The sequence below is a fragment of the Equus caballus genome, chromosome 13 (genome assembly GCF_041296265.1).
Source record: "Equus caballus isolate H_3958 breed thoroughbred chromosome 13, TB-T2T, whole genome shotgun sequence".
Lineage (NCBI taxonomy): Eukaryota > Metazoa > Chordata > Mammalia > Perissodactyla > Equidae > Equus > Equus caballus.
The window spans coordinates 31,139,713-31,165,488 of NC_091696.1; the positions used below are offsets into that span (position 1 = coordinate 31,139,713).

Genomic DNA, 25,776 nt, shown 5'->3' on the forward strand with positions numbered 1-25,776 from the left:
CGAAATTGCTGAGGAGGTTCTTAGTGGAGATTTGCCATTTTGAAGTGGTGGTGTGGAAAGACCTAAATTTCAGTCGTCTTCTCCTGTTTTGTACTTTGGGGATGGTTGTGCCTACCTTACTAGTTGTTAAGAAAATTAAACGAACCAATGTGTGTAAGCTATGTTGGCTGACAGTAGCTGCTCCATAAATATTGGTTCTCTTCCCTTTTCTCTCACTTCCTTCTCTTTGTGCTTGTCAAAGTGAAGAGAGCCACCTGTGTAGAAACTTATTTTCAGAGGAAGATGAGGAAACCTGAAGTGAGTTAAACAACCTGAAGTTATTGAGTCATATCCTGTGAAACCCTTTGTCTTGAGAATATGGGCAGTGCTAGTCACAGGCCAGCTAGGGATTCTGGGTGACACTATATTGGACTGTAAACAAATGTGGGTGGGTGTGAGAAAAATTTGCTCCCCTTTTTTTCCGAAAGGGTTATTCTGCTTGATGAAGAGGAAGTGCCATTATGATGCCTGACATTTTGATATAATTAATAAAAGATGTTAACTAGGTTTATATCAGGGTTCCAGTAGCTTTCCAGGTCCTCCTAAGAGAAATTTATGCTGTTGACTGCCCCAGGGAGCAAGCGAATGGGGTCTTAGTTGTTTCATTGAGTTGAAAAAGCTATCTAGAATTATTCTTCAGTTCTTTGTGGTTATCTGACTTGGAATTTTGTCTCTTTATTGCCTGCATGTTTATTCATTTCTTTGTTCATTTGTTCTTTCGTTAATCATATATTTATTGAGCACCTCCCATGGAGTTACCTTAGCATGTATAATTTTATTTAACTCTCAGAACTTTAGGTCTATAGATTTATCTCCATTGTATATATAAGCAGTTAGTGCTATAAATTTCCCTCTAAGTACTGCTTAGCTTTATCCATCAAATTTTAGTATGTTGTACTTTCCTTTTCATTCAGTTTAAAATATTTTCTAATTTCTCTTGAGATTTCCTCTTTGTTGTTCAATTTCCAAATATTTGGAGACTTTTCACATATCTTGTTAATGTTTTCTAGTTTTGTTTTGTTTTGGTTTTTTTTTGAGGAAGATTAGTCCTAAGCTAACATCTGCTGCCAATCCTCCTCTTTGTTGCTGAGGAAGACTGGCCCTGAGCTAATATACATGCCCATCTTCCTCCACTTTATATGTGGGATGCCTGCCACAGCATGGCTTGACAGGTGGTGTCTCTGTCTGCACCCAGGATCCAAACCAGTGAACACCAGGCTGCCGAAGCAGAATGTGCAAACTTAACTGCTGTGCAACCAGGCTGGCCCCAACATTTTCTAGTTTTTTATGATTGGCAAATGTAGTTTGTGTGATTTCACTTCTTCTCAATTTGTTAAGGTTTGTGTTATGGCCTAGTCTTCTTGGTGATTGTTGTGCACTTGAAAAGAGTGTGTATTCTCCTTTTGTTGAGTGGAATGTTCTATAAATGCCAGTTAGGTTAGGCTGGTTGATAGTATCCTACCCATCATCTTTATCCTGCTTATTCTGTCAGTTACCAGGGAAGAGAACTCTTGGTATAACTGTGGATTTGTCTGTGTCTCCTTTCAGTTCTCTCAGTGTTTGCTTCATTTATTTTGAGACTCTTGCAGACAAATTTACTTTTCCTTTTCAATGTATCTATCTATTGAGTGTTTGGCTATATCTCTTTATATGAGTTTTTTAAGTGGTTGCTCTGAGTATTACAATATATAGAGTTGAATAAAGAAATACCCCTTCTACTGTTCCACTCACACACCCTCTCTCCCTCCCTCTTTCGCACATGCTGTCTCTCTCTCTCTCACACACACATATACACACACACAGTTGCCAACCCATAAACTTTAGTTTGATGCTTCTTGTGTATGATAATCCAACATGGACACTATTTCCTTCATGGTGCAGGAGGCCTTTTCAAAATCCTAGGCTAAAAGCCTGCTTTTCACCTGATGTTGAATTTCTCCCTTCCACATAGGTACGAAGATGCCCTAGTCCTCTTGCTCACGGAGGTGTTGAATCGAATCCAGTTCAGATACAACCAGGCCCAGTTGGAGGAGTTGGATGACGAGACTCTGGATGACGATGTAAGGAGCACACTCTAATTGACCTTTAGTCATTGTCATGTTGTGGTATGAGTCAAGATGGAGACTTGGAACCTGTAAACCTTCTGCTCCAGAGAGCATCTATTTTTAAGCCAGAGTAGTCTTTCAGTTTGAACTGTACTTTTGAAATTTATATCCTACTGGTCTCTGGGTTCATGAACTGTAAAAAAAGTTTTATAGGCATTTTTACCTATATGGGCTAGAGATGTAAGCAGAGAAGCCATATGCACAGTGAAAAGTAGTAAGAACTGTGTATCTTGCCTATTTCCCCTGCCTTGTACTCATACCTCTCCTCCCCACTCTGGGCAACAAATAAAAGCTAGCTGGATGCTGGTGGAAATAGTTAAAGAGATACTTAAATGATAAGGCTGGAATGAAAGGGAATTTCTTTTCGGTTTATTTTGTAAACTGATATCTCTTAAAATCAGTCTTCAATTTGTTGATGTTGGTGTGCCCAATATTGATAAGGAAAATGTCTTTAAGGACACAACTCCAGTGTTCTTTTTCTTAACCACCATGCACTTTAAAATTTTCAAGTCATTGGCTCTCAAAATAACAGTGACTGTGGCCTGCTCAAGACCCTGAGGGTGGCTGTGTTGGGACCAGAAAGAGCCCTGTACTTGGAATTAGGTGGCCTGGATTTGAATCACTGCAACCTTGGGACCTTGCTAGAGGTCTGGTCACTGAATTTTTCTGAACCTTAATTTCCTCATCTCCCAAAAAGGGAATGATAAGTCTGGCTGACCTTTGTTGACAGTTACATGAGGGTCACCCATGTGGAAGGCCTAGCTGCGTGCTTGGTGCATAGTAAGTGCTTGGGAAATTTTAGCTTCACTTCTTACCTGTGTGATTTAGGCCAGTGCCTCTCATACTTTAGCATGGATAGGAATTACTGGGACAGCTTGTTAAATAGATTTTGATTCAGGAGGTCTGGGGTTGGGGTGCTTCCACAGAATTTGCCTGTCGAACAAGCCCCCGGGAAATGCTGATGCTTCCTGTCTGTAGACCGTACTTTGAGTGGCACTGATGTAGTCAGTTATGCTTACAGAAACATGGTAATGGACCATCTCAGAAGGCAATGAGTGACCAATTCCCGTAGCTGGGATGACTTAGAGAGGACTTGAGCGTTTCATAAGTGACTTGTTTCTCTCTGTATTCCTAGGACTGAAAAAGTAGGTCATTCTTCATGGATCCATTTGCTTTCTGAGGAAATAGCTTTTTATGAAATTAATTTATTGGATTTAAAAAATATATATTTTAGCTTGGCCTTTTTAAAGGATGAAATAATCTTGTTCCGTCATTTGCCTTTTCTCCAGAATTTTATGTATGAGGGTGGACTTGAGGTTGAGGAAAGATTGGCAGGGAAAATGACAAGACTGCCCGTCTGGGAGAGCTGATCCTTCTGTGTTCCCCCCACAGCAGCAGACAGAGTGGCAGCGGTACTTACGCCAGAGCTTGGAGGTAGTGGCCAAAGTGATGGAGCTCCTGCCCACACACGCCTTCTCAACACTGGTAACTCACCATTTGGAGGGGAGTGAAGAGCCTAATTATTTCCCTGCACATATAGCATGAGTAGTAAGGCTTTTTCGCTCACTGGTATTATAAAATATATATATGTTAAACAGAGATTAATAATTACCATAATGACCAATTTTAACAAATGTTAATATTTTCCCAAAATATGTTAAATCAGCTTTTAGAAGCCCTGTCTTTCTTTCCTAAACTCTTGGATAGAATATGAATTTTACTAATGCCTTTGAGCCTTCATCAGTAGCTCAAAAGTGCCTGGTTCAAGTAGAGAATTTATTTATAAAAATTACATTGCTGAAAAGCTAGCCTTTGTAAAGCTTACCCTTGGTAAATTGCTGGCACTCTCTGTCTATATTTATGTGCTAGAATCTTCAGTCACAAGGACTGACTTCGTTCACTTAGTGGTGCTTCTTATTTGAGGAGATTTCCTAAGTCCAGCTCTTCTTGCAAAGCAAGATAATTTTTTGGGGTCCGCTTTGCATTGTACAACCCAGCTGTATCTTTTCTTCTCTTATGGAAAGTGCCATTTTATTTTGCCATTTGCCTTTCTTAGGAATCTGTAACGTTAAAGTTTTATCTTTATCTTAATGGTGTGTTGGCAGCTTTAGAAAGAAAAGATACAGCCTTGGTTTTGAAGGTCCTGTCTGCAAAATGAGTAAGGGAAACTGACTTCCACATAATTTGGCCAGTCTTTTCACTTTAATACAGATGTATCTATATTTTTCTCAAGGGTAAGATGTCCCTTGGAGTTGAAGGGAGATAGGCCCTGTCTCAGAGCTCTAGGAGGTCATTTTGGGGCTTGATGTCCTCTTTGGGGAACATAATAGTCATACCCAGCATTCATTGCTTTGTTTTGAAAAAAAAAAGTATCAAACTGGTGTTGTTTTCTTTCTTATTCCAAATCTTAATTGGTGGTTTCAATTATAGAAATTGTTGGTGGCAGGGGGCACTGAAGGGAGCCAGCGCTTCTTAGCTGCATGTCAAGGTTCCCAGAGAAAAGTTTTATCTGGCCCCTCTCCCCACAGGGACTTGTACTGTTTTAATGTTAAAATGCTGTTAAAACTTGCATTTATGGTTTTTGTTTTGTTTTGTTTTAAATCTTTGTTTCTTTGTTTTCAGTTCCCAGTTCTTCAGGACAATTTAGAAGTTTATCTGGGGTTACAGCAGTTTATAGTTACTTCAGGGTCAGGTAAACTGGTTTTTCTTTTCTAATTTAACCAACTCTTCAAAAAAAAAATTGAGCTAATACTTAATTACTGCCTTCTTTGCTGTCAGAACACAATTTCTCCACTGCCACTTACTTCCTTGTTGCTCCATCTCTCTCTACTTCTAAACATGGAAAACTGAAAAAGGGAAAATCATGATGAAAAGTAGCTATAGGAGTGGTAAAAGGTGAGGCCATGATATGATCCTCCGAAGAGCTGCTTGAGAGAGAAAGAAGATAATTTGGAGCAAAGAAGTAGGGCTTTTAAAAAAAACCCTAGCAATTAGAATATTTCTTTATGTCCTTTAAACCAGCAAGTGCACTGGAAAAAAAAAATGGCCTTGGACTTTCCTGCACTGTGCTCGTGTCTTCTTCTCTGGTGTTTAAAATCAGGAGGGCACAGGAGCAGCTCTGCAGCAGGCAGACTTGTGGCGGAGCACGCTGAGAGCTAACAGTGGTTAGCTCTCCTGTTGCGAATGGCCCCTGGGCGGTGCTGACTACAGCTAGTGAGAAAGGCTTTGGGCTCCCATTTACAGCTTTCACCTGCTTGGGGTTAAGGCTTAGCATTTTTTTGTTATTTTCTTAATAGTAATAATAATAGCAACCTCCATTTGTAGAACACTTGTTACATACCAGGCAGTGTATTGTTTGCTTATGTTATCTTATTTAATTCTCTCAACTGTTGTGTGAGGTATAAGTACTAACGCTTTTACCCCTGTTTTACAGAGGAAATTGATGTTAATTTACCCAAAGTCACATAGGTTTTTAGTGCTAGTCCCAAGATGCTGTAATGGGGAATGATAAAAAGTTGAGTTAACTAAAATCTGACATTCGTTTTGCCAGCTGAAAACACCACAGACTTAATATTGTGCTTGTAAAAACAGCTGTGCAGCACATCTCTTGCCGTCATTTTGCACTGCTCTTCTTCAGTGTTTTCCTTACAGGAGTGATGCCTGGCCCTGGCCTCTAGCCCCTCTGTTGTGTAACTGTGTTGTTTAAGCTGGCGCAGAGCTGCCCAGGGTGCAGCCCATCTCCTGGACAAGCTTATTCTTCATGGCAGAGCCTCCACGGGAGGCTCTTTCTGAGGCTGCCTTTCTTGGTGGCCAGTGATGTCTTGTTTCCATGACTGTATTAGCTTCTAAATAGTCCACTGGGCCCCAGGAGGTTGATGGGACTTGGCATGTCCCAAGTAAAGGCCCTGGTTTTGTAGATAGGTTAAGAATAGCTTATACAGAACTTTAAAGACAACTTTCCAAAGCAAACATGCCTGTAAAATATGTTCTCAACATTAATGAAAATCTTCTGACTGTATACAAATGCTCCAGATGTTTCCAGAATCCATTCTTGGAAAATATTGTGCCCCGGTGGTCTCTCCCTCAGGGCCACTATTCAAATTAGAATGTACTCAGCACCCTAAAGACATCATTCTTTTTTTTTTTTTCAGGAAGATTAGCCCTGAGCTAACATCTGCCATCAGTCCTCCTCTTTTTGCTGAGGAAAATTGGCCCGGAGCCGAAATCTGTGCCCATCTTCCTCTACTTTATATGTGGCGTTCCTGCCACAGCATGGCTTGATAAGCAGTGCTTAGGTACGCACCTGGGATCTGAATTGGTGAACGCCAGGCCACCAAAGTGGAGCACGTGAACTCAACCGCTGCGCCACTGGGGAGGCCTGTAAAGACGTTATTCTTGATCTTAAAAAAAAAAAAAAATCAGGGGCCAGCCCCATGGCCGAGTGGTTAAGTTCACACGCTCTGCGTCAGTGGCCCAGGGTTTCACCGGTTCGGATCCTGGGTGTGGACCTGGCACCGCTCATCAAGCCATGCTGAGGCGGTGTCCCACATGCCACAACTAGAAGGACCCACAACTAAAAATATGCAACTATGCACTGGGGGGCTTTGAGGAGAAGAAGGAAAAATAAAAATAATTTTTAAAAAGCAAAATTAAAAAAAAAAATCGAGCTTGTACTCCTTCCCCAACAAATTGACCCCTAAGTTTCCTTTTCAGTGTTATAGCTGACTTTTTTGCATTATGTTGAGTCTATCTTCAGGAAAAAATCTACAGTTATCCTTTTTCTGAGGCATAATTGATAACCTAGAGCTTCTCATCCAAGAAGGGTGCTCTGATTTATTTTTCTCTAAATGGAATATCGTCTGTGTGCTCTCACTGAAGCCCGTTTATTGGCAGTTTCGCAGTGTGCTTGGCTCTTTCAGGTCGTTTATAAATCTCATCCCTACTATTCCTTGGTGTGTGCTCCAGTGGCAGACTTCTCAGGCCAGAGAAATACTTATTTCCAGTTTTAAAAAGAGCTCTCTCATCCTTGGCGAAGCATTCTCCCATCCCTTCGTAGCTCAAAAGTCAAGTTTCCAATGCAAAACCAATTAAAAATTGGAAACTGAGTACATTTTGTTCCCTGGTTCCCATGGGCATTTGCCCCCGCAAGTAACCTCCATGCTACGTTAGTCAGCCTTATTACCCTTAACAGGAAGCATGGTATCTTTTCCCCTGATACGTTATAGCCCACTTCTTTCATTTTCATTTACCTTATGGCCAGCCTTTAATTCTTGGGCCTCTGGAGCGTCAGTGGATGAGAGTCTTACTGTTTACTACTGCTGATCTTCTACTTCCTCAGTAATATCTAAGGCAAAGCACGTTGTCACCATGGCACATCAGTTGCTGTGTGCCTTTTACCCATGGGAGGCCATCCTTTGTTCTCTCTGTCTGTCTTTCTCACCGTTTGTGGTTTGAGAAACCCTCTCATTGGTTGGCATGCCCCTTGTACTGCATTTGTGTCCTCACATGGCTTAAAGTGTCCATTTTGTGTGTATCTGCCCCTCCTCATTGAGGTCTTCTCTCATTGGGGCAGTATTTCTGCTCTAAGTGACCCTATTCACTTTTCTATTTAGCCATGCACACTTTCCTGCCCAAGAGATTACTTCATCCACAGTATATAAGACTTTGGACTTAACATTTTTCTGCTCAGGTTCATTTATGACTTGTTTGTTCTCTGAGTAGACTACTTCTAATGCTAATATTCACACCTCCACAGCCCCCCCAAAAATAGAAAGTTCAGTTGTATTTAACACTAAGATGTTTTTTCCAGGGCAGTGACTTGCCAGGGAGCTGTTCTTTGGGTGTGGCTTAGAGCACATCTAGCCAGCTTCAATATGACTTGGATTATGGAATATAGGACTTTGGTGTAGCTGTGATGTTTTATTTCTCTAAAACCTATATTGTAGCAGTATTCTCATGTGAAGGTTCCACTTTGCAAATGTTCTGTGCCATTGGGGGGAATTCTGAGCCTTAGGCAAACAGAAGAAAATGTGGGTGAATCTGAACAGCTTTTCACAGTGAGAACTCTAGCCCACCCCCTCCAGTTGAGGCAGTCCCTACCTGTTTGTAGTGGTGGTGATAGGACGTTTCTGGGCGGGGGGGTGGGGACAGAGACTTTGATTTGGAGTATGTACTGCCTGTGTGACTGTCTGCCTTGCAGAAAGCGCAGGGAAGAACCAGCTGCAGTCTTGATTAACATGAACCTTAGATGGCACATATGTATTAAGTTGAATTATATGGAATGGCAGTTTTATTAGGTCAGAAATAGTCAAATATCAGCAATTTCATGTGGTCTAAACTAATTTAAAATATACAGCAGTTGCAAGCTCTTTTTCGTTCTAGGTACTGCTCTTTATTAGACAAGTTAGGGCAGGTTTAGAGGGGAGTGATCAGGAAGGCAAGGTTCTCAGAAGGTGGGTGATGTGGTAAATGGAAGGGACCCAGGGAGGGGTGTGTTTAAGCCAAGAGGAGATTTGCAGGAACGTTAACTGTCTTCACACCTCCCCAAGACTGTCGTGTGTCAGCAGGCTTAGGTTTGTTTTGTGTTCTACCTTCAAGGGAGGGGACCAGGAATCATGAGGAGGAATTATAGAGAGGCAGATTTTTCCTGTGCTTTTGAGCAAGCTCTCCAGAGATGGAAGACTCGCTCAAGAGGCATTGGGTTCCTTGGCATTCATTTGAGGTGTCCAGGAAGAGGCTGAAGAGCAGGGAGAAGGGGCAATGCTGGGGAAAGGGTCATGCATCAGATGCCTTTGTGTAGATGCAGGGGCCAAAGAGGAAGAGGGGAAGGCCTGGTCAGGATGACTTTGAAGCTGTCTAGTGGCTACCTATTAGCACCTGTACTCAAGTGGAAACTTGATTTAGGAGGTATTTTTCTTTGGTTTGTAAGAGAAACACAGAATGTTTCCCTTTATGCTTAAAATATTTAAGAACTTAGTTCTTAGGTATACCTAAGGGTACCTAGTTCTAGGTATTAAGTACAACAAATAAGTTGAAAACTAGTGATCAGGGTAGAGCTTGGTGGAAGATGAAGATGGGTTCTTACAGGGAGGGTGAGGGGCTATTGATGCTGATTCAAAACCTATCCATATTGCTCTTTGAAAGAAAAGCTGGCCTCATCTCTTTTGGGGCCTATGGTACAGCCCCATCCAATTTTTAGGGTGTATTTTTCATAAGAATTTCTTTCCCACAGAGCTTTAAGGCTTGTTTATGTGCAAAGGAACAATAGGTCTTAGGAGTTTACCCTGGGAGTCAATTACATAGTTACAACCCTGAAAATCCTTGACATTCAGATGATGTATAATAGTGGCCCTTTTGTTAACTAGGGGATGAGGAGAGAGGCATTGTTCCCTCTAACGTGACCAGGCATGACCAGAAATACTTTCTGGTTCTCTCTGTTCTGTGGGGTCATCTGGCTGGTGGTGTGGAGTGGTCATCCTCTGGCTCTGACTAGAGGAGCTGGCTTATGCCCTCCATTGGCCTCTGCAGGGCTGCGTGCAGGCTGAGAGTCCTGTTTTTTGCACTGAGGCACTGCTCTCTGTGTGGTTTGTAGGAGGGAGGAACCAGGTGATTGGGGGCAGGTCAAAGCTGGCCTTTGTCTCTAGGTCTCCCCTTGTAAGGTCCTTCCGTGATTTGCTCCTTCCTTTTGTTCTCCTGCTTCTTGGGATGTGATCCACTATAACAATGCCCTGGCCAAAGTGACCCCTTTTCCAGGTTCCTGTCCTCCCTTGGGGGCTGTCACAGGCTCTGTTCCAGCCTTGTCACTTGGAAGTCGGTGTAGGATTTGAGGCATCAGATTTGCTGCTTTATCCACCACTTTCTTAGATGTTTGGCCTTGCTGTGGTCCTCTCTATGGGTGTTGCTTATCCATATTCACCTTTAAATAATAAAGTGAACATTCCCAAGGGCAGTATGAGGAAATTAAGCACTTGAGACTCCCTCTTCTGCTCTGTTTAGTTTGCTCTCTGTTCTGTTGTTTTGTGGTCACTCATTCTATACCATGTGCTGTGCGATCCTGGGCATAGCCCCTCAGCATGAAGGAGTTCATAGTAGTGAGGAGACAGACTTGTAAATATTAGTTTATCTCCATATGTGCATGAGGTGCCCTGGAGGAATGCAGGAGGGGAGGGAAGCACGTTCCCTCTGTTGGGAGATGGGAGAGGGGAGACCTCCCAGAAGAGATGATGCTTATGTCAGTCTGGTGGTTATGTAAGAGCGTGCAAGGCATGGATGGGCAGAGGATGAAATGGGCAGTCCGGGCAGAGATACCAGTTTAGCAGAGGTGCAGAGACACGAAGCGCCAGGGAGTCAATCAGTGGGTCCAGATGATAGTAGAGTGGAAGAGGAGGAGGAGATAAGGTCACAAGAGACCTAGAGTTGATGCTGGGAGTTTGGGCTCTCCTTTAGCTGGAGAGAGCCCCAGGAGGGTTTGGCACTTTGCTTAAGGGGAGCTGTGTGCTTAGATCTGGGTTCTAGGAAGATGCTCGTGGAGTGCTGTGGGAGGGTCCTGGTGATAACCAGCTTGCCGCTTTTGCCTCCAACAGAGAATAAAAACTTGAAGTGCCGGCAGGAGGGAGCAGGTGTGAAAAGTGTGTAGGGAGTGGTGAGACTGTAGGTCCCCAACGGGCAGTGATCTCACTGTTTGCGTGAGGAGGGCTTTATCAGACTTAGAGCGCTCTCTTCTGGCTTGGCAATTCTTACCGTCTTTTGTGGACCTTTGTGGGGAGAAGGGTCCAGAGGGCAAGGAGGTGGCTGAGTTAAGGATGTTTTTGTGCTTCATCTTTGCTTCCTCTTCACTCAGCTTGAAGAATTTATGTTGAAAAGTAAAAGTTTCAGGCCTTAGAAATCACTAGCTCTTTGTTATTCATAATTATTACAAATATTGAAAAGTATTTTATAGTTTACAGAGTTTTCTTATGCATTCTGACTTAGCTCTTAAAATAGTGAATTAGATAGTAGCATTTTTTTCCATTTTAAAGATGGAAACTGAAGTTAGAAGGGTTCACTGGCACAGAACCAGCAAGTGGCAGGGAATCTGTGTGTTCTCAATCCAAGTGCTGTGCCTGGGTTCCAGACTGTGCTACCTACACACCTCTGGGATGGAATGCGGAGTGCACCGTATTCTTTGAACAGGAGTGAGTCCCACCTGTCAGCCCATGGAGATTTCATTCTGCAGCAGGGCCATGTGTAGAAGGCAAGCAGGTTTGAGTCACATGGACTTAGCTTAGGAGACCAGCTCTGCCCCTCCTTCTCTAGGACTCATTGGGAAAGTTACCAGGCCCCTCTGGGTGTCTTAGATGTGAAATTGGTGGTATCAGTACTTCACAGGGTCAAGAAGAATCAGCTGAGGTGCTCAGTCCATGTTAGCACACCCCAGGCTCTCTGTCCCTCTTCGTCTGCTCTGTCTGTCATCCCTCTGGCCCTAGAGTGCATGTGGATATGGGTTTAGGTGAAGACTGCCCCGTTTCCTGGCTCAGTACTGGGAAGCAGCCTGTGGGTTGCTGTGTTTCAGGAACTGGTTTTGCTAAATGCAGCTTTCCTGGATGAGCTGTTAAGTGTGGTGGTAACTAAAACATGTTCTTCCTGTAAAAAACTGTCTGAGGGGTTATGTTCCAGGACACAGACTGAACATCACAGCAGAGAACGACTGCCGACGACTGCACTGTTCCCTGAGGGACTTGAGCTCCCTGCTGCAGGCTGTGGGCCGGTTAGCCGAGTACTTTATTGGAGACGTGTTTGCTGCGCGCTTCAGCGACGCCCTCACGGTCGTGGAGAGGTAGGCCGGCACTTACATTATGGAGCCATTCCAACTCAGAGCTCAGTTGTACTTTCTTGTGTGAGGGGCAGCATCTTGCCGGATAGCTTCTGCTCTGGTGCAGAATCAAGGTCAGTCAAGGCTCTGCCACGTACAAGGTGAATATGGAGCAATTACTTTACCTCTCTGAACTTCAGGTCTCTCCTTGGTAGAATGGAGTGGACATAGATCTTAGAGGTTTATTGTGAGAATTAAATGAGATAAGGCACTTGCATAGTGCCTAGCCTGTAGTAAATACTCAATAAATATAAGCTGTTCTTTCACTGAAGATCTTGTATATAAAGGCAGGATTAGCCTCACAACAAACCAGGTGAGGTCAGTCTTGATGTCTTTCCTCGTAGGATAGAGAGGCATTAAGAAAGCCCTGCTAAAAGGACAAATAGGTAGGCACTATCCAGGTAGCCAGATGCCAGAGGTGGCCTTTTTCCAGTCCTATTATAGTAGGACTGGTTTTTCCAGTCCTGTTAGGCTCCTAAGGAGTTAAAGCTGGCAGCTTCCAAGCCTGACCTGAGAGGTGGTTCCCAACCTCAGCCACCAAGCTCCTTTTATTACTCCCCTGTCTCGGGTCCCTCATAGGGTTCACATCTACATTTGTTGAGGATCATTTCCTACCAGCCAGTCCTCCCGTCTCCTGAACTCACACACTTAAAAAGTCATATGCTTAAAATGTGCGTGATAGGTTCAGGTCATTTTGTGGTAGCCAGCAAGTTGATCAAATCAGAACTGGGTGGATCTGGGTCCAGCCCAAAGTCAAGATGGCTGAGGCTTTCACTGGCCGAGTAGCTGTATCGTTGGTAACACACTGAGGGGAAATAAGCCCTAAGCTCAGTTACTTGCATACCATATTTTTTTTAACTATTACCCTTAGCTTAAAAGCAGAGATAACTAAGAATTTTAAGTAAGTCTTTATAAGCCAGAGTAATATTAACTGTAAAAGCAGCATACAGTAGTAGGAAATTTTTAAAAGTGGTTTTGTCCATTTTATTTCATTCTATACCTTGAGGGGCAGGTATTGTCATTTTGTCTGTGGATAAACTCTGGCCCAGAGCTGATGAGCAGCTTGCCTCAGGTCACACAGTTCACGAGGGGAACGTGTGGACTTTAACCAGTTTCCTGAGTCCAAGTGCTGTGCTCTTTCCAAACCACAGGACTTCAGCTTGCAGAGTCCTTTTTCCTCTTCTTCTGGCAGTAGGCCTATTTCCACTGAGAGCAGCGATAGAACATATCGTTCTGTCTGGAATACATATTTTTTGAATTTATACTTCAGCAATATATATATCAGTCATCACAACTTCATAGTGAAATGACCCATATACCCATCTCCTAGATTCTGCAGTGAACATTTTCATATATTTTCTTTATTATATATCTATCCATCTGAAACACTTTTTTCCAATTTTTTTCTGTAGTAAAGTATACAGAACATAAAATTTCCCATCTTAACCATTTTTTATTGTATATATTACATATTATATTCCCTGTGTTGAATACTTATATAGTTTTCAAAATTTTTGATACTGTAAGTAATGCTTTAGTTGGTGTCTTTGTATGTAAATCTTTATGCACATCTCAGATTATATCTGTGGGATAAATTGAAAGCCTGGTTTTGATTGTTTTTTGTATGAAAAGTCTGTCCTCGGGCTCTTTGTTAGTACATTGTCCATTTTGTCTCTTTTAGTCCGTAAGCTGAATGTTTTTCCTTCCCTCTTCTTTGCCAACAGGTTGGTCAAAGTCACTCTGTATGGATCTCAGATAAAATTGTACAACATTGAAACTGCCGTGCCATCAGTATTGAAACCTGATCTCATTGATGTGTAAGTATAGCGTTAGATGTTTGTGCAGTCTCAGGAAAGACCTTGTCCTCCAGCCCCAAAGACTTATAGGTACAAAGGGACAGTAGTGGCTGCATGAAGAGGGGAACAACTCCCACCTCCAGACCTAGAAAGAGAGAAGGATTGTTTGATTGTATGTCTGAGAGCAGGGAGGGTTGGAGTAAGTGGAATTCATCAGGCAAATGGGAGCCGGGAGTGGAGGGTATATGGAATAGGCACTTCAGGAGGACAGAACAGTACAAGCTGAGACACAGAAGCATTGCCGAGTCACACAGGGACAGAGGTGGTGAGCAGTTTGTGTGGTGGGAGATGAGGCTGGATGCCATGAATCTTATAGCCCAGTGACTGGAACTGTAGGGTGCAGAAGAATTACTTGGGAAACACATTCTCTTAGAGATCCTGATTATAGCACAATGGCATAAGACTCAGTATTTGCATATTAAATAAGAACCTCAGGTGATTTTGAAGCAGGACATCCAGGAACCACTCTTTGAGAAACTTTATAGACAGTGTGAAGCCATTTGGAAAGTGACATGTGGAAGGCATAGAGAATGGGGACTGGAGATGGGGCCATATCCCAGAGATCATCACACTGCCCAGAAGGCTTGATAGACTATAGCAGGGATTGGCAAACTATGGCCTCTGCCAAATCCAGCCCACTGCCAGCTTTTGTAAATAAAAGTTTTATTGGAACACAGCCATGCTCATTCATTTACATACAGGCTCTGGCTGCTTTTGACTGCAGTAGCAGAGTTGAATAGTTGTGACAGAGAGCATATGGCATGCAAAGCCTAAAATGTTTACACTCTGGTTTTTGCAGAAAAAGTCTGCTGACCCTGTTCTAGAGCACTCTTAAGCTGCAAATTAGATAAATGATATATCCATCTTATTTACTATGGTGATTTAAAATTTTTTTTTTAATTTAGAGAAAGCTGTGAAGCTCCTCCCGAGAAAGATGCCAATTTGCTCATAAATCCATCTTGCACACAATTTCAGGGAGTTTTAGAGCCCCCCCTTCAGCCTTAAGGAGCTCTATAAATTTGATAGATCCACTGAAATTCTTAGACCCTAGCAGCAGACTCTGATGTCCTTCCTCCTTACTTTTGTTACTCAGAACTTAAAGGCTAGAATGATCCATGGGTTCTAAATATAAAATATGAAATAACTGCTTTGTCGCTATGAATTTCAAACTCCCAACATCTGTATTTTCTTACTTTAAGGTACTTAGTATCTTTTCTTACCTATAGAAAAGGGGAAGGATAGAATGAACACCCTTATACTCTCAAGCTAGAGTCATCAATTATATTTTGCTGTGTTTTTCTTTCTTGTGTTTTCTTTCTTTCTGTGTACACACGCGCTTTTTTTTTGGTAAACTATTTGAAAATAAATTGTGGACAACATGTCACTTCACCTATAAATCCTTTAACATGTATCTCCTAGAGACAAGGTCATTCTCTTATATAACCATAATACCATTATCAACACTCACAAACTTTCATGGATACAGTAATAGCATCTGATATTTTAAGAGTACTTGTGTGTGTGTGTGTGTGTGTGTGTGTGTGTATGTATTCATTCCATATTCAGATTTCTTCAATGGTCCCAGGAATGTCCTTTAATATCTTTTTTTTTTTTTTTTTGGATCCAAGGTCTAACTAATGATGAGCCAGACATTACATTTGTTTCCTGTAATTTAGACCAGTTCCCCAAATTATGTGTTGGGGGAGAGGGAGAATGAGAATAGTGTGAGGGAGGGAGGGAAAGAGAGACTGGCTTTTTGGGGATCCAGACCTTAAAGTTTTTTTCAAAGAAAATTTAAAAATCTGGATTTGTCTAGCTGTTTTTCTACTGTATCAGATTGAGGTTAAACATTTTTTAGCAAGAATAACTACGTGGGTGGTTGTACGTCCTTCCTCTTGCATCGTATCTAGAGGCACTTAAGGTCGATTTGCTCTATAATTGTTGATGCTAAGTGTGATTTTAAAGTGGTGTCTGTCTATATCCTAGCTCTCTCCGCTGAAAGATTCTAGAAGCAGTGACACAAAATAGGTTCTCCACTGAAAGGGACCAGAGCTCCTTGGAGAAATGTTCCAAATCAGGTCAGGGTGATCCTGGAGAATCTTGCTGAGTCAGTAAGGAAGGAAGTGCTCAAATGCACTTCCAGTAAGGCAGTAAATGTTGGGGATATATGAAAAGGACACAGGATCTTGCTTGAATGGGTTTTTCCTGGTCAGACTTGACAGTTTGATCATCAAGAAAAAATAAGGATGATAATGGATTATAACATATTAAATATAAAGAATCGGTACATCCATATAATTTAAAAAAAAAAAAAGATGAAAGAGGGAAAGCTCTTTTTTACAGAAGAATGCCAGCTAATGAACGGAAAAGTAAAGACAGAATTAAAAAAATCACCAGTTTGTATCCACTGATGTAATAATGATTTCGGCAGGAATCCTCAATGGGTGCCCAAACCATTCGTGTTTATTGAGGAGCAGTATATTTACATAGTCTCAGTATCACCCCACAGGGTACTTCATTCTTACAGAAAAGGGAGAAATTACATTTAAGTTTATTAGAAGATCTGGTGTTTTTAAGGTCTGAGACACTGCCTCACTTTAAGATTTATTATGTCTTGTCTTTGATGAAGTGTGAGCTCTTACGGTATATATTTTGTTGCATGTATGATGCAGTCCCAAATTGGCAGAAACCAAATACAGTCTTTACCATTTCAGGAGGCATCCTCTAGCCACATATAATGCATGGTGTGATGGAAGCTTAAATTTGAGAATCTTACATCAAAACTTATTTATAAAGCTGTAATACCTAGTAGCTCTCCACACCTTGATCTGCAGCTGTGGATATAAAATTTTTACTAGTCTACAGTCAACACATTATCACTTAAGTTCTTTGATTCTGTTTTTATTATTTACCATTCTCTCAGGTGAACTCGTGTGTCAGAGAAAGATTGGATAAGGTCCAATAAACATTTACTAACAGCCTTCTGTGTTCCAGGCAGTGGTGGCAATATTTAGGTGATGAGTTTTAATTTTTAGGTCCTACGTGAGCAAGTACATGATTTCCATTCTGTCATACATATCCTAGAACAGTAAATGCAGTAGCTGGAATTCTTACCTCCCGTGGAAACAAGTTTATGTGAATATATTTTGACCATAACCTTTCAAATTGCATCTCCTCTCCTTTTCACAGGCATGCTCAGGCGCTGGCTGCTCTGCAGGCTTACTCTCACTGGTTAGCACAGTACTGCAGCGAAGCTCATCGGCAGAGCACACAGCAGTTTGTTACGCTCATCTCCACTACCATGGATGCAGTCACACCTCTTATCAGCACCAAGGTCTTGGAACACTGGCGGCTACACCTTTTATCCACTTCTCTGTCTGTCTGTCCATATACCCATTCATTATAAAATCAAAACATTACAAAGCATTAGACACATAATTCTTACCACTGTGATAGAACTGTCATTTCCTGTTCCTTTTTAGTTGTAGTCTGCATAAATTCAAATATAACTTTATTTTTTTAGTTCTCCAAGTCCCACATGAATACGTGCTCATTGCGAAAGAGTAAAATCTTGTTCAAATTTACAGACTAAAAAGTTATGATACTCTTTAATGCCTTCCTCCCAAACCTTTTCCTTTCCAAGGTAAGCACTGTCAGCAGTTTGTTGTATACCCTTCAGACTTCTTTTTCTCTTTTAGATATGTAAGTAAAAGTTTGTAGATAGCTGGAGATGTATCTTCTTTTACTTAATGATATGCCTTGGAGACCTTTCCATGTGTAGAGCAACTTTAGTTTTTCAAAACGCCGAATGCTGTTCTGTAGTGGGGATGTGTTATCATTTCCCTATTGTTGGAAATTAGATCCTTGTATGTACATCCTTGTTGGATGGATTCTGGGAAGTGGAATTATTGGGTTGAAGGTTATATCCATGTAGAATTCGATAGCTTCTAAGTTGTCCTCCAAGAAGACCACCAATTCATATTACTAGAGCATTTAAGTGCTTGTTTTTCTTTATCTTTTTTTGTGGTTTTAATCATACGTAACATTCAGTACCACTATTAACAGGAACAATGCATTATTTTCCATAAATTTTTGTTGTGTTAATAATTATAATTTGTAAATGAGTTGTGATATCCCATGAGGGGGTTGTTTCATTATTTACCTAGCCTTTGCTGGACTTCTAAGTTGCCTCCCTTTGAAAAAAAAGTCATTATAGATAATTCTGAAATGCATGTACTCATGAATGTAGCTTTGTCCTTTTAGGTACTTTTCAGGAGTAAGTGGGATTCTAGTGTTAAAGGTAGGGGTATTTTGTAGTTCTAGGAAATTATAGTAATGTTTCTTCCCTAAATATTCTGTGTAACTCTGTGTGTGCTGTTTTCACTACAGTCTTTCTGGCATTAAGTCCTATCTATAAAGAGTTTTCTCTTTTCCTAATTTGAAAAGGACAGAATGGTACTTGAAGCAGGTTTTTGACTGGCATGTTGAGGTGAAGGAAGAGGGAGAGGCTGGCGTAACTGATGGAGTGCATAAAGGCGGGGGTGGAGAGAGATCTTGGCTTGATTGGAGCAAGAGGAGTGAGTGTGAATGATATGCCAGGGAGTTTTCCATGTGATTTAAGAGCTGGTAGGGAGTTGCTATAGATTGTTGAGCTGAGAAGTAACTGAGTTCAAAGATTCCTGTAACTAGGAACAGAAGGAACTGGAGGTGGTGATCCTGGCTCAGGGGTAGGAGCTGTGGACAGGCAAAGAAGAGGATGCTTTGTTGCTGGGCGTCATCTTAGGAAAACTTCTTTGAGATAGAGCTTAGGTGGTGTAATTTGGCATCCAAGAGCTGTATTTACCTTGTGGCCACCTCATCAAACTTTTTCTAATACCAGTCTTGCAGGGAATGTAGTGAGCTGACATGTCCTCTTCCCTCTCCAGGTCCAAGACAAGTTGCTGCTATCTGCGTGCCACTTACTGGTCTCACTGGCCACAACTGTGCGGCCTGTCTTTCTGGTCAGCATCCCTGCAGTGCAGAAAGTGTTCAACAGAATCACCGATGCCTCTGCCCAGCGACTTGTCAATAAGGTGAGGCCCCAGGGCTACCCTGCGGTTCCCAGAGCTGTGTGCTCAGACTCGGGGAAGCTGAGGAAGAAGAATCTGGCCTTTGGGTTTGCACTCATAGCTTATAGGCCATGCCAGCAGATGGATTCCTTACTCAGTGGCACTGACACAGCCTCAGTGCTCTCTTGTTGTGCCCTTCCCAATAGAGTCAATGTGCTGGTTCGGATATAAAATTTCCTCCCAACAGGCAAAGAGGTGGTGCTGCTTTGAGAGCTGGTAATTTGGTTGGTGTTGTGAGAGTCCTCTTTGCATTCTTTTTGGTTTAAAACAGTCTATTTTTGTTGTTACATATTTGTTTTCTTAGGGTTGAGATACTCCAGGTCAAGTATATTCTCTTAAAATCTTCCAGGAGGCTCGAGCTAGAAGCTTGAAAACAAACAGAACAGGGATGGTGTCAGAGGGGAGTCAGCAGTTACTTAAGAGCACCTGGGATGTGAATGTGTTGCTTTTGACCTGGCGCCAGGGGCACATTGATTGTATAAGATTCTCTTCCCAGCCCTGTTCTGAGTAGTTCCTCAGGGTGTCAGAAGCCGTCAGCTGAGGGACCAGTTAGATTCAGTGTCTGTGATTTCTCCCCCTGTAATGCTTCAAGTACCAGATTCGAGGGGAAGTGACAGCACCAGGAATGATATTGAGACCCTGGGGTGTGCTAGACTCAGACTTGGTGTTATTGCCTCCATTTCTCTTTGCTCCCTGGGTTGCCTTAGAGTTGGACCAAAGTCCCAGGCCCGGGTTATAAGAAAGCAGCCTAGAGGCCTGAGCTCAGTGTGTGTGGTGGGTGCCAAAGGCTGTGTCAGGCAGAGCCACTCTGCTGTCTGTTGCTCTTAAACCTCTGATGGATGCCTTTGGGGTTTCTTCCAGGCTCAGGTGTTGGTGTGCCGAGCCCTCTCTAACATCCTGCTGCTTCCATGGCCAAACCTCCCAGAGAATGAACAGCAGTGGCCTGTGCGCTCCATAAACCATGCCAGCCTCATCTCTGCGCTCTCTCGAGACTATCGCAACCTGAAACCCAATGCTGTCGGCCCACAGAGAAAGATGCCACTGGATAACAGTAAGTGGCCCCTAGGCAGGGACAGCCCAGGGAACTAGGTAGGGCAGACATTGATCTTCCTTCGTGGCAGATGAGATTGGCATCTGAGGCTCATGGGGTGAATTCGTCTGTCCATAGTCGCATAGTTGCTAAGTGGAAGAGTCAGACTTGGGTGGTAGAATCCTTCTTATCTCTGGAATTCATTAGCTAGGTCCACATCAGCTGGATCTATTTCCTGAATGCAGGATGCCCCTTCTCTTATTTAAAATGTCAAAAATGAGAAAAACGTCCATTGAAGGCACTATTGATGGTGCCTTCCATGGATAAAAAATACTGCAGTGATTATTGATCCATTTCGGATACTTGAATATGCAATCAAAGCACTTCACCTCTACACACTGGGAAAAATGCATTTAAAAAGTATCTTTTGGAACTGTTTTTAACCTTTCTCCAAATATAAATTCAGAGGCTTTGAAAGCTTGTTATATTCACAAATGGCCCTTGAAGTTTGATTGTTTATGTTAAAGAGGTAGAAAAAACTGAATCAAGAGAACTCAGTAGTTTAAGTAGAAGGCATTAGATTTCTCTGAAAAATCTTCCTGAAATAACAAATCTATAGAAATATTTTAAAAATGCAATCTATTTTCACAATAAGAAAATAATGGAACATTATTGGATGATGTCATTTATAGAATGTCAACAGAAATGCTTTGTGAAATGTTAGAAAAAGTAATAAATCCTCCACATTCTAAAAACATTACTTTTATAATCAGGAACATTAACATATGCTCGTTGTATAAAAATATTAGAATAGTATAAAGAAGGACAAAGAAACTCTTAAATCTCACGAGTTTTAGTATTTTAGAAAGTGACCATTTTAACTAGTTTTTATCATCTTTTCCTATTTTTAAATATATTTTATGGTTACATAGTTGCACAAGAATGGCTGACTGTGTGCTAGGTTGTTGACTTGGCAATCTTTATCCATCATCGAATCTCTGGCTATGCCAGTGTTAACCTTCAAAGTCTGGTATAAGTCTGATCCTGGTTCTAAGTGTTTTACATTCAGTAATTCGTTTTATTCTCACATCAGCCTTAGGAGTTAGGTACGGTTAATTACCCTGACTTTATACATGGGGAAATGTAGGTATGGGAGGGTTAAGTAACTTGCCCAAGGGTTACATACAGCTGTTGTGGAATCATGTTTTATGAAGTTTAATAGTCTTCTTTTCTCACTTTATCTTACATGTACTAGTATCTGTCAGCATAGGCTAGGTTATGTTATGTGTAACAATCTATCTCAAAAACTTAGTGGCTTAATACAGAAAAAAATTTATTTTTTGCTCATACTACCTGTCCGGGTTGGGGAGGTCGTATTTATTCTAGTCACTCAAGGATCCAGGCTGATGAAGGCTTCGTTGAATGTGTGCTTACACTGGGAAAGGAACATGGTGAATTTTGCAGTGATTCTTAGAGCTCTTGCCTGGCAGTGACACTTGTCATTTCCACTCATTTCGTCAGCCAAAGTGTATGGTTATATGCCATGGCTTAACTTCAAGGTGGTGGGAGGTGTGATGCCACCATGTGCTGGAAATACTCTCTGAATAGCATTACCCATGTCCACAATGAACATAATTAAACATGTTAACATTACTGTGTGCTGAGAACTTTATAGACATTATTTCATTTAGTCTTCGCTATAGCCCTGTGAGATGTGTCTTCTTATCCTCATTCTATAAGTGATGAAATGAAGGCCTGGAATGTTTTTCTTATCCCAACTTCATACTTTGAAAAAATTTCAAACCTACACAATAGTTGAAAGGTTAAGAAAATTGAACAACTGTATATCTTGCACAAGGATTCACCAGTTGTTGGTATTTTGCCACACTTGTGTTCTCCCTGACCCTACACACTTTTTAACTAAACCGTTTAAAGTAAGTTGCAGACATTGACATTCTGTCCCTGAATACTTAACCTTTATCTTTGAGAACAAGATATTCTCTTACACAGCCCAAACACCTTTAACACAGCCAAGCTTTGTAACATTGTTATAACAATGTCATTTAATATATAGACAGCATTCCAATTTTTCCCAGTTATTACCGAAATGACCTTTTTTGCTTTTTAAAAATCCAGGATACAATCAAGGGTCATGTGTTGTATTTGGTTGTCACATCTCTTTAGTCTCTTTTAATATAGAAAAACATCCCTGTTTTTTGTTTTTCGTGACATTGAGATTTTTAAAGAGTCCAGGCCCATTTTTTGATAGAATGTCCCATAATCTTGTTCTGTCTGATTGTTTCCAGCAGTTTTTGGCAGGAACACCTCCTAGGTAGCTATGTTTACTTACCGTAGCATCACTTCTGTTTGTCCCGTTGTTGGTAATGCTCAGTGTGATGACCTGCCTCGGGCAGTGTCTGCCAGTCTCTCCATCGAAGACCCCCTTCCCCCACAAGGCCTGGCAATTGTAAGTTGCTAAGGGTCATAGAGAAAGTGGAGAGTGGCAGGAGTCAGACTTGGGTCTGAATGGCTTTAGATCCTGTGCTCTTCACCACATGGCCCCTTACTTTTTGAAAGCATTGTTTTTAATGGTTTTATAACCTTCTGTTCTGTGGAAGTACCACTGTTTACGTATTCATTCTTCTATTATTACGTATATAATGGTGCTTTCAATTTTTCACTTAGACATTTTTGTGAATAAATCTCAGTTCTTGTTTCAATTTCCCTACATGTCAGATGTCAGATTTTGGTTTCTTGACTCTCGGCTTTTCCCCCAAACTGTTTTCCCTGAGCCTTGTTTTGGGGAACTGTGTGCCCCTAGTATAGTTTCCTGGCTCAGTAAAGTCCCTGTGCTTGTAGTGGTTGTGAGTGAGTGGCTCCTTCAGTAGTGTGCGTGTGCCTTTCGTTCACTTTCCAGTGCCCCTGTGACCAGCCTTTAGTGGACCAGGCCTGTTGTGAGCCATTGTCTTCTTTCATCCTCAGTCCTGTGAGTGAAGTGGTGTTATCTGTCCACATCTTCAGATGAGGAAACCGAGGCTCAGAATCTAGCAGAGTCAGGAGTCAAACCTGATTCCATCCACCTCCAGAGCATGGATTCTTTCTGCTCTACCCTTCCCCAGCAGCTGCTTCAGGCCCCACAGAGGCTGGTGAGCTTGAGGGGTCAGGGCGATCCAGAGAGTGCTGCCAGGTGGAGGCCGGCTCTCAGCCTTGCTCCAGTTCTGCCTCTGGAGCTCTGCCAGGATTGAGTCTGCCAAAGGCTGGCTGAGCTGTGGGGGGCTTCTTGGGGCAGCTGGTGGGAAGCTCCGTGTCAAAGGGGAAGAGCAGCACCACTGGTGCTGGGGAATGATGGTGTTCCCTGTGCTGGACCTTCTGATATGCCAGGCACTTTGCTAGTCGTTCTGAACCTTGTCTCTAATCTTCACAGCAGCCCTGCAGAGGTGGGGCTGTTGGCTGTCCCCGGGTTACTGACAAGGCTCCTGGCCCAGGTGTATAGCCATCTAGTGGCCATCTGTGGTTCGTATCCAGTCTCCTCTAATCCAAGGATATTCTGTGTCCTCTGAACTCCTGCCTGTTTGCTGGCCACTGCCTCCATTTTCCCTCTGTGCTGTATGGAGTCATCAAGTGAGCTGTTACATCAGGGTCTTGTTAGATGTATATATTGTCAATAACTACAATATGTTACAGTATAATAACAGTAATTATATATATCATTGGGCCACAGGTCCGCTGGGCCAAGCACTGATAAGGCGGTATATCCCTGCACATAGCAGCAGTGGATGTGCACGGAGGTACGCGTGTGAGTGACCAGGCTGAGGTCCTGTCTGGAGGGAAGGAGAGTGTTTGAGCTGCATGTATCCATTCTTGCTGGTGGTAACTACCATGTGACACTTTCTCACCAGTCTGTTCACCATCTTAGTCTTGATTAGATCCAAGATACCTCACCTGAGGGTACATTTCATCTTTTCTTCTCTGTGGACTTGTTTCTGGTAGACAGGCAGAAGACTGAGTAGGCGGGCAGGCAACTGGAGTCCTGACAGTGAAAAGGGAAAAAAGAAAAAAGAAGAGGATGTAGAAAGAGATAAGAGAGAGAATGACAACTTAGTTAAAAGACAGTTTGTATTCCTTTAGCAGGACTTATGTATGATTGTCCTCTGAACACTTGCAAATTTCTTCCCCCTCACTAGTGTTCCCGCTTACTCTGCTTTATCCTCAGACAAGTGATAATATGCACCTTAATCTTGATTTGCAGCCAAAGTGATTATCCACCAGACACTTAGTGTCTTAGAAGATATCGTGGAGAACATCTCTGGGGAATCCACCAAGTCCCGGCAGATCTGCTACCAGTCGCTGCAGGAATCCGTTCAGGTCTCCTTGGCCCTCTTTCCAGCTTTTATCCATCAGTCAGGTAGGAGCTGGCCGCAGGCCTCACTGGTGGATGGTGCTGACAAGGACTAGAGTAACTGCTTAGCTCTGTAGAGGACACCGAGCCGACAGTGCAGGCCTTGACGTTGAAGGCAGAAGGCAGTGATTGTTGATTTAGGAGTCTGGGGCCGAGGCTCCACGGAGCCCTTGTAGGGGCCTTGCATCTGGGTCGTGTGGCACTGAGTCGCTTGGGGCCTGCTGCCTAGTTTTTGCTTTTAAGGCTTTGCTTTCTTCCAATCTGGAACATGAGTGGCTAGGAGTCAGAGGGGCATGATACAGGAGAGGGAAGAGAGCTTTTCCTGGTAAGTGCTCCTTTCTTCTTGGCAAGGTGGGTTTTGCTGAGGTGGTTCCCCTCACCCCACTCTGTCACTGTCACTGTTAGAGGCTCTCCAGCTCTCTGGATGTACTTGCCTGGTTCTCACGAGAGAATTTACAGTAGCCTTGTCAGTTTTATGAGAGAAAGGTCAGAGGCTTCTCAGGCAGCAAATATTCACTGATTGCCTCTTATAAGCAGAGTGTGTGTGGTTAGAGCCAAAACACGATCATATAAGGTGATTGTTTAGATCTAAAAGTGGAACCACACTAAATGTAACCAGTATTTTCTGCAATTAATCCGTTTAATGGACCAGGACCATGCAATCTGAGTACACCTTCATTATCCACTTTTAGCCACTTAACCCCTGACCCAACTGCAGGGATTACGTCATAGAGGGAAATGGCTAAAGCACTCAGGTGGTGACCCAGTTGAATAGTTCCATCAATGTGAGCACAAAATGATCTGTCCATAGTGAGAACTTGAACTCTGCTGGATGCTGGGCAGTGAGGGAGGCTTCAAGATGACCTTCATTTCCTATAGGGACCCCATCAGGCAGAGGTTCACTGTACCAGAGCAGTTTTCTCAGCATGTCTTTAATGATTTTCCGCTTGCCATTGTTGGCTCTGATGGTGGTGGGGGGAATTTCTTCCAGCAGGAAGCCTTAGAGAAGGATGATAGTGCAGATTGCAAAAGGACGTCCATCAAGCCAAGGGCTTCGGTTTACCCCTATGTGCATGCCTCTGATCGCTTGCTTTGTCCCTTTATTTAGATGTGACTGATGAGATGCTGAGCTTCTTCCTCACTCTATTTCGAGGCCTTAGAGTACAGATGGGCGTGCCTTTCACTGAACAGATCATACAGACTTTCCTCAATATGTTTACCAGGTAACCACAGACCTGCTGTCCATGGTTTTCAAGCTCCAAATGAGAAGTAGTGGGACCTCGCTACAAAGAATGGGCGTTTCTGCTCCTTTCCTTCACTTGCCACAAGCATTGGTTTTCATGCTGTCCCCAGAGAAACATTTCCTTGCCTACTACGCGCTTTCTCTTG

General features: G+C 42.5%; 1 protein-coding gene across 2 annotated transcripts in view; it reads left to right on the forward strand.

Moving 5' to 3' along the window:
- Positions 1–25,776, forward strand: part of XPO6 (exportin 6) — a 96,162-nt gene that overhangs the window by 62,419 nt on the left and 7,967 nt on the right. For both annotated transcript variants that reach the window (XM_001915898.6, XM_005598823.4), the window contains exons 10-19: positions 1,991–2,099; positions 3,537–3,629; positions 4,767–4,836; positions 11,799–11,958; positions 13,719–13,811; positions 17,040–17,184; positions 18,776–18,922; positions 19,820–20,009; positions 24,238–24,393; positions 25,496–25,610. In XM_001915898.6, coding sequence (XP_001915933.2) covers positions 1,991–2,099; positions 3,537–3,629; positions 4,767–4,836; positions 11,799–11,958; positions 13,719–13,811; positions 17,040–17,184; positions 18,776–18,922; positions 19,820–20,009; positions 24,238–24,393; positions 25,496–25,610 — 1,278 coding nt within the window. The remainder of the gene's footprint in view (positions 1–1,990; positions 2,100–3,536; positions 3,630–4,766; positions 4,837–11,798; positions 11,959–13,718; positions 13,812–17,039; positions 17,185–18,775; positions 18,923–19,819; positions 20,010–24,237; positions 24,394–25,495; positions 25,611–25,776) is intronic.